Source organism: Lactuca saligna, chromosome 4, assembly GCF_052625555.1.
Source record: "Lactuca saligna cultivar CGN05327 chromosome 4, ASM5262555v1, whole genome shotgun sequence".
Classification (NCBI taxonomy): domain Eukaryota; kingdom Viridiplantae; phylum Streptophyta; class Magnoliopsida; order Asterales; family Asteraceae; genus Lactuca; species Lactuca saligna.
This window is the reverse complement of record NC_136420.1, coordinates 81,387,397-81,401,212: the sequence shown is the minus strand read 5'-3', so window position 1 is coordinate 81,401,212 and position 13,816 is coordinate 81,387,397. Positions and strand designations below refer to the sequence as shown.

The 13,816-nt window shown below is 36.5% G+C and overlaps 1 protein-coding gene across 1 annotated transcript; it reads right to left on the bottom strand.

Moving 5' to 3' along the window:
• Positions 1 to 12,068: 12,068 nt before the first annotated feature.
• LOC145042210 (CASP-like protein 2B1) lies at positions 12,069 to 13,610 on the bottom strand. The gene is made up of 3 exons (XM_078990593.1): positions 13,275 to 13,610; positions 12,956 to 13,088; positions 12,069 to 12,469 (listed from the first exon to the last, which is right to left on the bottom strand). Exons 1-3 carry the CDS (start codon positions 13,496 to 13,498, stop codon positions 12,215 to 12,217), a joined length of 612 nt encoding a protein of 203 aa, XP_078846719.1. The 5' UTR covers positions 13,499 to 13,610; the 3' UTR covers positions 12,069 to 12,214.
• Between the last annotated feature and the right edge of the window lie 206 nt (positions 13,611 to 13,816).

The window sequence follows — 13,816 nt, the reverse complement described above, 5'->3', positions numbered from 1 at the left end:
TAAATTAAGCTTTAGGATTAAGATCCCAAATTCTAATAATAGTAAGATTTACTAATAAGTATGCATATTAATTACAGTTACGTTAATATTCTTGAATTACTAGTCATGGATATAAGACGGAATAATTATAGTTGATAAAATTTCATTTTAGGACTTAGTTTGCTTAACCATTAAACCCTCGTAATGACGGGGACCCATCTTTTAACAAAATTTATTTAGGACGAGTATTCAAAGATACATATATTCTGGAATTTATGAAGTGGCTTTGAAGAACAAAATTAAATTTAAGACAACATTCTGATCACATCTTTGCTTGTAAGCCATGATGAAAAATATGAAAATTATAGAAGTGTTGGAATCTCACAAAAGTTTCAAACCTTGATAAGATTACTAGTGGAATCTCGTCTAATTAATGACTATTAATGATAGAGATACACTCCACATCCTTACCAACAACACCAAACACCATCTCTATATAATTATACATAGCCATTAATTATTAAGCAAAAATGACTCAGGCCCAGGTGTACTGTATAAGTAATTTAAGTTTCGTAATGGTTGATGATAGAAGAATGATTTGACCCCTAGTTTATCTGTGATTTTTTTTTTTTTGTTTCGTGATGTTTGGGAATTGAAGACGATTGTTAATTTTGAGTAGGTGTTGATAAAGAAGTGGCTGCACTAATTTAGTGCTTGGAAAGGTTATCATATCCTAGTACATATCATTTTGAATAAAAGTAGTGCATTATTGCTCTCCAGCCAATGGTCAAAATGAAAAAAAATTAATATTTCATGACTTATAAACAATCATTCGTTTTCATTGTATTTGGTGAACTACAACATTTTCATACCAAAACCACACCTATCGTCATATATGCATACATATCCACATTTTTTTTTGGTTAAAGATCCAATATATCTTCTGGTTTCAATATATAAGTTGTACTTAAAACCAGTCGCTTGTTATATTTATGACCTCAAATTATAAGAGATGAGTAATTTACTAACTTTCAAGACCACTTTTAAATACAGTTATTGTTCCTGAGTTATGAGTTATTAACATCAAGATCCTTAAACACATTTCCATCACACAAGACGTGTTATGCAGCAATCCTATATAAAACAAAAGCTTGCAGCAGCTCGCAGAAACGTAATTAATCTTCAGATCATCACGTGTCAAGTTTTGAGTTGTGAAGTACATAATACACAAGCTGTCTTCATCTATTTTATGTACAGCTGAGCTAACACGATGGTACTCATCAAGACCTGGTAAACATATGCCTTCTTCCGGTCAAAATCATCCTCATTCTGTAGTGTCAGTATCATAGTAGAAATGGAATCAAGGAAGACATTAAGTGCACGATTCTATATATGGTTCTTGTTCTTGACACTATTTGTTTCCTGGACCACATTTTGACGTATTTCTTTTACTGATGGTAAACCCACCAAAAGCCATGAAAGCAAGCACAACTACAAAAACCTGACCTAATCGGTTACTGATCAGATTAAATACCACAAAAGTAGGCATGCATCATACCAGGATTCCGTTAGTTTCTTGGCATCGATAATGAGAAAAGAGATAGCAACGCAGTGCTTAATTGAGGCCTGGAATGCAAGCAGCCAAGAAGACTGACACCGGCCGGCTTCAATAAATGTTGACAAGTGGCTACTAACAGCCAGGCCACAAGCCCACAACTACTTAGATTGTTGAATAAACTATGTGGTTATCGCGGTCAAAATTTCAATAGCGGTCAGATGCCGTTATTTAAGATCGCAGTTATCACGGTGGTTTACCTGTGGTATAGACGTTTTTTAATATTACGTATAATTTATAATTATATATCATATTAATATACAATTTATATACTTGAGTATTAATACTATAAGTCTATATAAAATTAATATCATCAAACCTAAAATGTTAAATAAAAAAATAACATAATATTATATTATAGTATAGTAGTATGGAAACTAGGTAGTGTCAAAGTATCAAAGAGAGTTTAATTGTATTGCACGGGTTCAATATCGTATTAGTAGGTTATGGTTGATTTAAGAAGCTAAGTCTCAATCCGTAGCCTCATAGCTATGGATCGATTTAGAAAATGCATTAACGGAGTCTGATCATAGCAGCTCAAGTCGTTGTGAGTACAAAAAGAGATGAGAAAGAGAGTTGTCTGTAGACGTGGTTGCTTTGAATGCTTTTAATTATGTTAGTTATTCAGGCTTTTTTAAAATGAAAGTGTAGTGAAATCATTAAAAATATTTTTTCGTTGACAAAGTAACCAGATGACTTAACATCTGAACGAAAATGGAATAGCGTCCATAGCATCGCTATAGTTGTTATTGAAATAACGGTAAGTAGCAGTGAATAGCGCCGCTAATAGCAGTACTGTGAAATGAAAATGCTAAATTGAAAATAACGATTCTTGACCTACGCAAAACGCTATAGTACCGCTATAGCACGCTGTTAATAGCTTAGTGAATAAATCAACATATACTAATTAGTTTCAAGAAATATATATGCATACTTTCATTATTAATAAACGTATTTAATTATTAATATATATATATATATATATATATATATATATATATATATATATATATATATATATATATATATATATTAAACTTATGAAAGTTAGGAATAGTAAACATCCTAAGTGTTTGGCAAAATTGGTCCCTAAAGTTATGTATGTTTGCTCCTCTTTTTTTGTTAATTTTTTTGTCACTTTTGGTCCTCCAATATGTTGGTTCTAAAAAACTACTTATACAACATTGACCCTTCACCTTTATGCTTTTGTTCACAAACAACTATTTCACTTTCGTTTGAATTTTTTATAACACTCATCTTTTATTACATATTATTAGTATTTAGTATTTTGGCAGAAATGGTCCCTCATTATTATTATTATTATTATTATTATTATTATTATTATTATTATTATTATTATTATTATTATTATTATTATTATTATTATTATTATTATTGTTATTGTTAGACAAAATTACACGATTGGTCCCTATGGTTTACTAGATTTAACACATTGATGACAACGATGGAAACCGAAATCACTCTTTTACTTCTAATCCTATTTTTTATTAATTTATATTTCTCTTTTTGGTTTTAAATTAACATTTTATTTATTAGAAAATACACACTCAATACCATAAAACCACCCACCAGCTGTCATCACCACCACCACTAAAATTACATAAATGGTCCATATGGTTTACCCGTCGTCACAAATTCAGTCTCTACTACCTTAAAAAACCAAATTACCCTCACATTAACGGATAAAAAACAACAGTCTATATTTTCCGGATTGGTTTTCCGGCCGCTGCCATACATGACAATAAAGTTCAATTTGTGAGATTATTTCTTTATTTTCCTCATTTATTACAAAAAATAATGATTTAGATTTTCTTTACTTATGTAATTAGATGACATTGCTTATCTTCATTTACTAGATTATCTCAATGCAATTTAACATGCTACTTTACTTTACAAAGCAATATCTTCCGACCCCAGCAACATCACGGAATCTTTTCTAATTTGAATTAAAGATGTTTAACAAATAGACTTACTTGATAGTAATAAAATTCTTAGATGTTTGAAGAAGAAACCGTACATAGTTTTAATCAAATTTTATTTATTTATGTTTCATGGCGTATTATTATTATTATTATTATTATTATTATTATTATTATTATTATTATTATTATTCTTATTATTATTATTATTATTATTATTATTTTTACATGAGAGAGAATTATATGGGTTCTTCAATTAGGCTATACGACAAACGTTGGACTTCGGAGTAATCATTCGAAAGGATGTTGTGACATGTTAGCCACGAGTGAAACGCGCGTCTATCAAAGTTCTAAATAACGTGAGGGGCATCGTGGCGGTAATGTCAAACCTTAAGTTTTATGAGTTGTGACGAGCCATCGAGTTTGTTAAGGTGTGACTTAAAGCGTTAACTTTATATATAATTAATAATTATATATATATTTACTACAATTATATATATATATATATATATATATATATATATATATATATATACACACACACACACATAAGACTTAAGAAAACATTTTTTTCTCAAATTGTGTCATTAATTACAGGTCTTTGAGCGACAACGCGTCACGATGAGGTTTTTATAACAATGTGAGTAGCCATGATTACGAGTGTAGACTAGAGAAAGAAAAAGAGATTAACGGTCATATGACCTTTTGACAATTATTAATTAAAAAAAACAAAAAAAAAATCAATTTCTACCTATAAATACTAATACAATTCATACATATTTTCACACTACAAACAATTTTATGGAGTGCTCAAAGAAGAAATGACACTTAATAAAACGTGATCCAGTTATGGGATATGGCAAAAATAAATAAAATAAGGACTGATTGTGTCATTTTACACAATATGATAATAATAGATAAGAGTCCAGTTATGTATTTATATAATCCGAATGATTTACTTCATCCACCTATAAGAATATAAGTTAGCATGCCAAAATGCCATGCGAGAGTTTTGGAAATACAAATGCAAATTTAAAATACAAAGCACATCTTATATATTCATCAAGTTTTTATTTTTACGTTATGTAAAAAACAGTTTGGTTCAAAATCACAACATCCCCAGAATGCTCTTTACTTAGAGAGTTAGATTGGACCTGTCTCCCTGATAGGCCACCCAAACTAACCATCACCTTCCCTCTTCCCATTACTATCAAAAGGACCACTCATTCCTGGGAACCTAAGCTTCCGACCCGAAAACAGAACCACGGGTCCTATCCTGCTGCCAACGACACTTGCTCTTTTGTAACTCATACCCAAACGTGCATACAACAATACCCTTACAGAAACCAAAACTCATACCTGGTCCAATCAGCCTCGTGCTGGAATACCAGACATGCCTACGACGGGTCCGCTCATCCCTAGGATGGAATACCCTCGCATCCTTACACATGTTTGGCCCAATCAACCATCGGGTTGGAATACCAAACACATCAGGTCCAATAAATCATAGGGTCCGATCATCCTCATGATGGAATACCCTAGATTTGCATACCACCACACATATACCTCAAGTCTTGAAGCCCAAGGATCCAACCTTGCAGCTTCCTCAAAACTACTCTGATTCGATTCAACTGAGTGCAACTCACCCAATTACCATCATCATGTCTACTCCAAACGTACCATGACAGGGAATATCACTATCGCCATCTCTAGATCTACAATCTATGTCTGATACATCCTCACATGGTCCTCAGCACCGGTTTAGACTGCTCCCGAGTCTATCAACTCCGCCATCTTTAGCTCCTCTGTCCATACCTCCAAATCTGGATCTACTAACCTTCTCCTCTTCCAAGGAGACTAAAACCATAACCTCGTATCATCATTCCTCGTCGTAGTGACATATCCTCACTCTACATCACCCACTAATGGAGCACATCGCTATCTTAACACACGCATACGTACCCTGGACTGACCGCATAATCCTCAATCCATACATAGCCCTTCGCATATCACTCATGATTCCAACACCGGGCCTTCATATGGCCCACCTAGTTACAATGATAACAAAGTCGAACTCCGGCAGGTGGAGCCTGCTGCATGCAATCCCTGGCTATATGGCCCTCCTTGCCACACTTGTGGCACCCAGAAGAAGAACATCAACTTCCTTCATGTACCTTGCCACACTTTCCACAAGTGCGACTCCTCTGACCTCCCTGTCGATAATCAGTAACCCTCATATGTTTCGGTGCAAGTTACGACTGCACCGGGCCTACCTCTGCTCTCTCAACTGTAGCTCGATCTCTAACTCGCGCCGCCTGGTGGCCTCCTGCAACTCCAAAAAGGTATCACATCTCTGTGTAGACAGAAACTATCAAATATTTGTCTTGAACATGCTCAGGTACCAGGTCATCTGAGCCTTCTTTGAAGCAAACTCAGGGCAAAACATCACCCTCTCCGTAAACATCCTGGTCATCTCCGTCACCGACTCGGAATCCTGCTTCAATTCCAAAAACTCCTGATCCAATCTCTCCCGCTCCAACTGCAGAACATAACGAGTACTGAACATGTCTCGGAACTGATCCCAAGTAACTACAGCTTGCTGGGCATCAGAATACGATCCCGTAGTCAACCTTCACTAATCCTTTGCCCCGAGCCTCAGCAAGTTCATAGCACACCTCACCCTCCGATCTGTAGGGCATGAACACGTGAAGAAACATCCCCCCACGTCCGACAACTATCTCATAGCAACAATTGGATCCTGAATCCCATCGAAAGTAGGGGGATTCGTATTATTGAAGTCCAGATACTGAAAGCCCCGACCAGCTCCTCCTCCTGCTGCCACTACAGCCGATGTGGCTGCAGCGGCAGCCATCTCTGTAAGAGCTACATAGCACTCATCGAAGTACTCAACCATGGAGGTATTGATCGACCCAAACAACTCTCGCAACTCCGCTCGGAACATAGTCGCAACCTCATCATGTAGGATATCACGAATCCTAGCATCCAACTCATCTGTCCTCATTTGACCAATAACCTCGGGTGGTGTTGATCCATCCTGACCACCCTCTCCTGATCCCGATCCTGAACCAGATCCTGCCCCGAAGAGTGTCGTAATCACCATACTGCAGTACACCAAAATATTGTCAGATACTCCTCATAACAGCTCAGGAACCAACTTCTAACCAACATCCTATGGGTTGTGACTTCCTTGATACGTGTATGGGTCTTGTGCTTTCAGTAGTACGGGCCCATACTACCTTCCACACCTACCCATATTTGTCTCAAGTATCACCACAATGCCCTAAACATATACACACTTAGCAAGAACTCAATCATCACTCCTAGAGGAACACTGAGTATCTCATGTACGAAAAAACCCTAGGCTAGCTGGCATCACATAAACAGTCAATTCTACCATGCAATTCCTGAAGATCCCTAGCCTAGTACTAGCATGCTGTTTTGACAGATCACATAATCAAATAACTTGTATGGTATTTTGGGGTCTACTTACTGGCTCTGGATGATCGTACACGAATGTTCCTCCAATTCACTCAAACAAAGGCTCTGATACCAACTTGTAACGACCAAAAATTTCCAACCAATTTAAAACATTTCAATCCATTCAAAAACCATTTAGTTAATACAACTTGTTTTCAAAACAGTTTTAAACATCAGAGTATCCCCAGAACCAAATCACAAAATCATGAATTATGAGGAGCGGTACGATCACGTCGTTGTCTTGCCACGATCACCTGATGTACCTAAAACAATAAACTGAAACTGTAAGCTCAGAAGCTTAGTGAGTTCCCCCAAAACACCCATACACACATAACCATATACATACATCAATAAACAACATACTATGGGTCCAATCAACCGCCAGATCGGAATACCCCAAGCCCTTAACCATCGGGTTGGAATGCCAACATACTAGGAGTCCAGTCATCCTCGGGATGGAATACTCTTGGCCCACAACCATCGGGTTGGAATACCCACACACCTATACATACAATAACTAATATGGGTCCAATCATCCCTCGGGATGGAATACCCCAGGCCCACAACCATCGGGTTGGAATTCCATCATACTACGAGTCTAATCATATTACCGGGATGGAATACTCCTAACCCACAACCATTGGGTTAGAATGCCCCCATACTAGCAAACATGTGCATTTATAAAATAATCACATAACAGTCTACTGAAACAACATACTAGATCCCTATCATCCTATTGGGATGGAATACCCTCTACGGCTATTCAAACATGCACACATCTCACATGTAATCTCTTACCAGCACAGACAGTCCGACCAGCTACAGGTCACTAAGCATAACCACATCCAATTTACCAGGATGCCAATCTAATCAACCATACTAGCATATAATCATCCTTTCTAGCAGAATACCAAACCAACATATCACAACAGCAATTACTCAAATAGCAATTCAAAGGGTCGGCCTTGGTGCCTTAGACCCTTGGTATAGTGAGGGTAACTCACCTTGAACTGCTGAAACACTGTTGGTACCCTTCTGACTGCTATCTGATAATCCCCGCACCGCTGCTCCTCTAGCTCCCCGAAATATCAATGTCACAATAATACTTAGCCCAAAACAATATCCTTCTAAGGGTAAATGGACCATTTTACCCTTAACCCAAATATGGTCCATGTCTAAGGCCCAACACTAGGTAAGCTTCTCAAGCCCACTAGTGACCCACTAATGGCCCAATTTGCTACATTGGGCCTAATCCCTTAGTGGGCCTCACCCAAAGCCCAAATTATATTCCTTAACCCATATAATATGGTTTTTGAGGGCCCACAAAGGCCTAAATACCCAAACATGCCCCAAACTACGGCCTAAAAACTCATGATCCATACAGACAAATTACTCGGGGCATACCCCCATGTACGCTAAGCGTACGGGAAAAAAGGTAAGTACACTGGGCATACCTGCATTTATGCTCAGCGTAATTCCCCTGCTAAGTCCTTTTTCTATTAAGAGCTGAATATCTCGATTCAGAAGCTACCAACTCAGATCCAAGCCTTATTTTACGCCTTAAACCATAAAGTCACTGACTTGGTGACTTTATATGGCTCAAACCAACTCAAACTTCCAAAGTGATCTTCTACATCTATAAAAGGGGACTAGATCTCATGAATGGGCTTAATGGAACCATAAAATCAAGACTTTACTGCTCATGGGACATTTTTAGCTCTAAGGGTGGCAATCCCAAGCTTTGGGACGAAGTTACACCATAAAGGTCCAATATTTGGACCTAAAAAGATCCCAAAGCTCACAACAACTAGATCTATGTTTCTACAAGGAAAGTTCTGAACTTTATACCTCCAAATAGTTGCAAAAGGTGATGCTATCTCAGATCTACAAGCTCCAGCCACCAAGTTTCCTCCTTTGCTAACCTCTTCTTTCTTCTTCTAAGCTTTCCTTTGCCAAACTAAGCTCCACAAGGCCAAACACACTCAACAATGGAGATGGACGACTATCTAGGGTTTTCTGAGTATAAGGAGGCTGATATGGGGGCTAGGGTTGAAGCCATTAAGTTCTATATATAGTGTCTCAACCCAAATTAGGGTTTAATGATCTTTAGCGTATGTTGTGTGTACCTCTAGTACGATGGGCGTACGCGCCCTTGCACCCCGCGATGAATTACTCTATTACGCTGGGCGTAACCCAGCTTATGTTGGGCGTAGCCACGCATGTCCCAAAAGCATGCATGCCCCTTTCTCATCACTTTTTTCTCCATAAGGGCCATAGTTGCCAATATCTTCAAAGTATTATAACTCCTTTATTCTAGATCCATAAATAATTACTTTTAGAACGGGGCGTTACAAATTACACACAACAATACGTTTTATTACATCAAGTTACTGATGAGTTCACGTATTATCAATGCACAACCGACTCGTAAACAATAACTCATATGTTTCCGTTTCAAAAATATAAGATATTATCGTTTCAAAATTACTCGTGATAAAATCCATGAAGTAATTCACTGAGTTTTGGTTTATCCAATACTTAAATTCCTATTTTAGGAGTACTCATGAACACTACAGCAAACCTGTGCCATGTCTAAGCTCTTAGATAATCTACAATTAGATTCATGTCAGTCTTAATTCACTACTTACTTCCAAAAGTATGATTGATTTTGGATGTTTGAATAACCTAGTTATTCAGGAAGTAAAACAATTAACGAAATTCTCCATAATCAACTAGTCCTAAGCCAAATCTAATCTATAATTTGGGCAAAAGACCATTTTGCCCCTCCATAGACCAAATCCCTCACAAATTGACCAAAAGGCACACTTGGTCAAAAAGTAAAAGAAAGTCAAAGGTCAACACTTTGATCTTTACATGTAGCATACTTAGCTCTATGTTGGGTGTATAGCATAAAGTTGGAAGAAAACGGGTTCGCAACTGGCTACGCTGGGAGTAACCAGATTTACGCTCAGTGTACTCGGTCTTAACTCAAAACCCAACTTTTAAGCTCTTAATCATCAAGACATTCTACCGTAAACTTAGATCTGACACTAAAAGACATCCTGATCCATAGAATCTTTGACTTTATGCCTTTACATGGCTAAAAAGAGCTTAATCCCAAAACCATAACTTCTAACATCACCAAAAACTTCATAACTCATGCATAGATGAAATAAAAGTACCAAGCTTGCATTTTTTTTTACACCATGCACTCTAAAACGTTTAAAATGATAGCTCAATGGTCTGGAATAGTACATACTCACAAAGACCAAGGTTTTGGGACAAAATGAACATAAACTTAAGCTTAAGCAAGATCTTAGCAAAACAAGCCTCAAAGTATGAACTTTATACCTTTTGTAGATGAACAATGAGATGTAGATTATGGATCCAAGAGCTTGAGTGCACCACCACTTCTTCAATGATATTCCTTCACCACCAAGAACACTACAAATACTCAAAAGCTTCAAAATTCTCACTCAAGAACTAGAGTTTCGATATTCGGGTTTAGAGGAATGGAAGTTGGTCAAAAGAAGGTCCAAAAGGGAATAAGATGTTTAAATATGGGACACAACCCTAAAAATTTAGGGTTTAGGGGCAGCAGGAGTACGCCCGACGTATTCATGTGTACGCCAAGCATACTCGACCTCCATCATAATCCTTTGGATGTCTTACACCCGTCGTACAATCCGTGTACGACCAACGTAAGGACTAGTTTTGCGAAACAATTTTATTTTTTGGTTAAAAGTTGAAATACCTAGAAATGGGTGTTGCAAAATGCATGTTTATTTGATAATTGTGTTTATATTTTAAATGCAAGAAATAACAATGTACTTTGTTTTTTTGTCCCTAGTTTGAAAATAGCAATGTACTTTGGCATGAATAAGTGCATGTTGATTTGGTAATTGTGTTTTTATCCCAAGTTCAAGAAATAACAATGTACTTTTGGTATTTATTATATTTAAGTGCAAGAAATAGCAATGTACTTTGGAGTCTTTGTATATGGTTGATAATTTAACTTATAAGTTTATATATTGTTACTTATTATATAGATGAAAAATCTCCAGGCACTTCTCAACGACCCGACGTGTAGGGAGGAACTTTATGTGTTTTTTAATCGAGAAAAGATCAAGGTGGAAACGACGAGAACATAGATGATGGTTCATCGGATAATTAGTTTGTGTTTTGTATGTTAGACTTATTGTGACACTTTGGTACGTGTTGGAATTAAAATACTTTTGTTGTTGATTTTGGTATGAAATTAATTATAACAATATTTGGTACTTAATCGGATGTTATTATGTAATTTTTTTCATCATTTAATGTTGTTATGTATTGGTTTTTTTTGCACCCAAAATCATTGATTTAAAAAAAGTTAAAAATGGAAAATTTTATTACGGACAACACATCCCAACGACACAAGCATTAGCGGCAGCAGAGGATATTACCGGTGACAAGAGCATTAACGGCGTCAAATATTTTTACAAATTATATTTTGAGCAATAGTGACAGAGTAGTATTGACGACTTTTTACCAGCAAGTTGTTCCTATTATTTTCTTTACCGGCAACTTTGCTAGCTTTTAACGGGAAATTTTGTCTTCGCTAATTCCTATTTTTCTTGTAGTATTTATGGTACGTTTTCTATAGAAAAAAAAGTATTGCCTTAACTGTTTCATTAGCAGAAAAATTACCTTTTTAACACTATGCTTATCTTTTTCAATTCGAATATTGCATAGAAACGTTTTGGTCAGTTAGATAATCGTGAGGATTTCTAATCTATCGGTATCAGATGTTGTCTTTTTTTTCTTAAGATTGATGGCTTAAGTCTCACTTAACACACATGTAAAATTAAAAATAGTTTATGAATAGTTTAATTTGTCATTAAAGAAAAAGTTAATCGTGAGTGTCAACTTCAAGAATATCATATTTTATACCGCAACAAACCTCTTTATACTAATTTCTGTTACAGGCACGTGAAGTCAATTTACCACAACAAACCTCTTTATACTAATTTCTATTATTGGCTTAACGCATGAGGTGGGCTTAGAAATATATTGCAAATATATGTTTGTAAATGGAGGCAGAGGCTAAACCCCCTTATCGAACCGAAAATGATAGGCTATACACCATACAAGTCTCAAAGCAGCTAAACCCTAGTACACCGGATATGAAAGCTGAAGGTTGCTACCAACCTGCACTAATTTTGGTTCCTTTATTTCCACCATACAACCGGAAGAGGCCAAAAGCAGATAAACCAGAAACGATCACCATGCTCAAACAAGCAACTACAGAGCTCGCTATTCCTTCTCCACTTTGTTTACAAAATTTCCCATACATATCGCAGAGCTTCATCCAGTCTAGCTCAGGTTCAGAAAATTTAGCAAATATCGATGATTGTAATGCGGCTCCTAGCGCTGCTAACATCATGTAAGACAAAAGCTGCAAATCCCAGATGACAAACCGATCAAATAATGTGATAGCTAGCGATCGAACAACATGTAATAATCTATAAGAAAACATGCATTTCTTTTTCGATCATTAGCAACTTTGGCAAAATGTGTCATTTTATGTGAAGTATATTTTCGGAGGACCCACAAATCGAATAATTTCCTTTTTCTTTTATTTTTTGGTTGGTCAAGGAAACGATTGAACGACCGACAGCCAATATGTCAGATCAACTACACGAAATAAATTGCATGATAAATGAGCACAGTTAATACACAAACGGAGGTAGATATCACCAATAGATAGGTCTACACCTCCATCACTAATGTCTTTCATGTGAATACAATGAATACATAATGTAGGTAGGTGAGTATGCCTCAGCTGGCATGTGTTAAATTATGATTATGTACATTACAATGCAGAGAGTGAGACATGGCATGTCACATGCATGGAATTGAAGTATACGCATATGATGGATACCTGATCACCAGATAAAATAAGCCAAGCCAAGGGCTTGCTCAAGAGCACACTTCCCCTAACCATACTCAAACCACATCTCAATACTTGTACCAATGAGTAGGCTGCAGCCATCCCATTCACCACTACCAAAAACCTATGAAACAAACCAGAATCGAAATATTTAATTCATACCATAACAATAGTTTTGACTAAGTTTTCAACTGTTGACCCAGTACATCAACACCCAACTTAAAACAATACTGAGAAAGTAAAAGCCAAATATAACAGATTTCGGGGAAAAGATGACGAATTTGAACAAGAAAAGTGAAAGTTGACTTACACAAGAGATTTCATGTCTGTAAATTTCGCTTTTTTCTTGATTGTAAAGATTTCTTGAACCTGAGAATCTGTAGTAATAAGAAGAACAGAAGCAAGAGCAAGAACACAAGTGACGGACCTTAATATCAACTCAACAAGCCTCACTTTCCGATCAACCGCCCTCAAATCGGTTCCATGATATACAGGAACATTCCCAGGACTCACACCAACACCTACATAACTCATATTTACACGACTAGTAGATAGTAATGCTTGTACTAGCAAGCTATATGCTTATCACACGATAGTCTTATGAAGTTTTAAGGTGGTGGAGAAGAGGGGAAAATTTCACTATGTATTCACAACCACAAAAGAGAATAAGAGAAAGGTACACCTCACGTTCCATCATTTAAATGCCCCCGCCTACCCCCTTTAGCATTTTTTGCATCATTTCCGTTGATATTTTGTCTTCTCCTTTTATACAAATGCAAAAATTTTGGAACAATTTTTTTTTCTAGATGTTAGTTAGCATCCAATATATTGGAAATTATATGTATTGCTAGT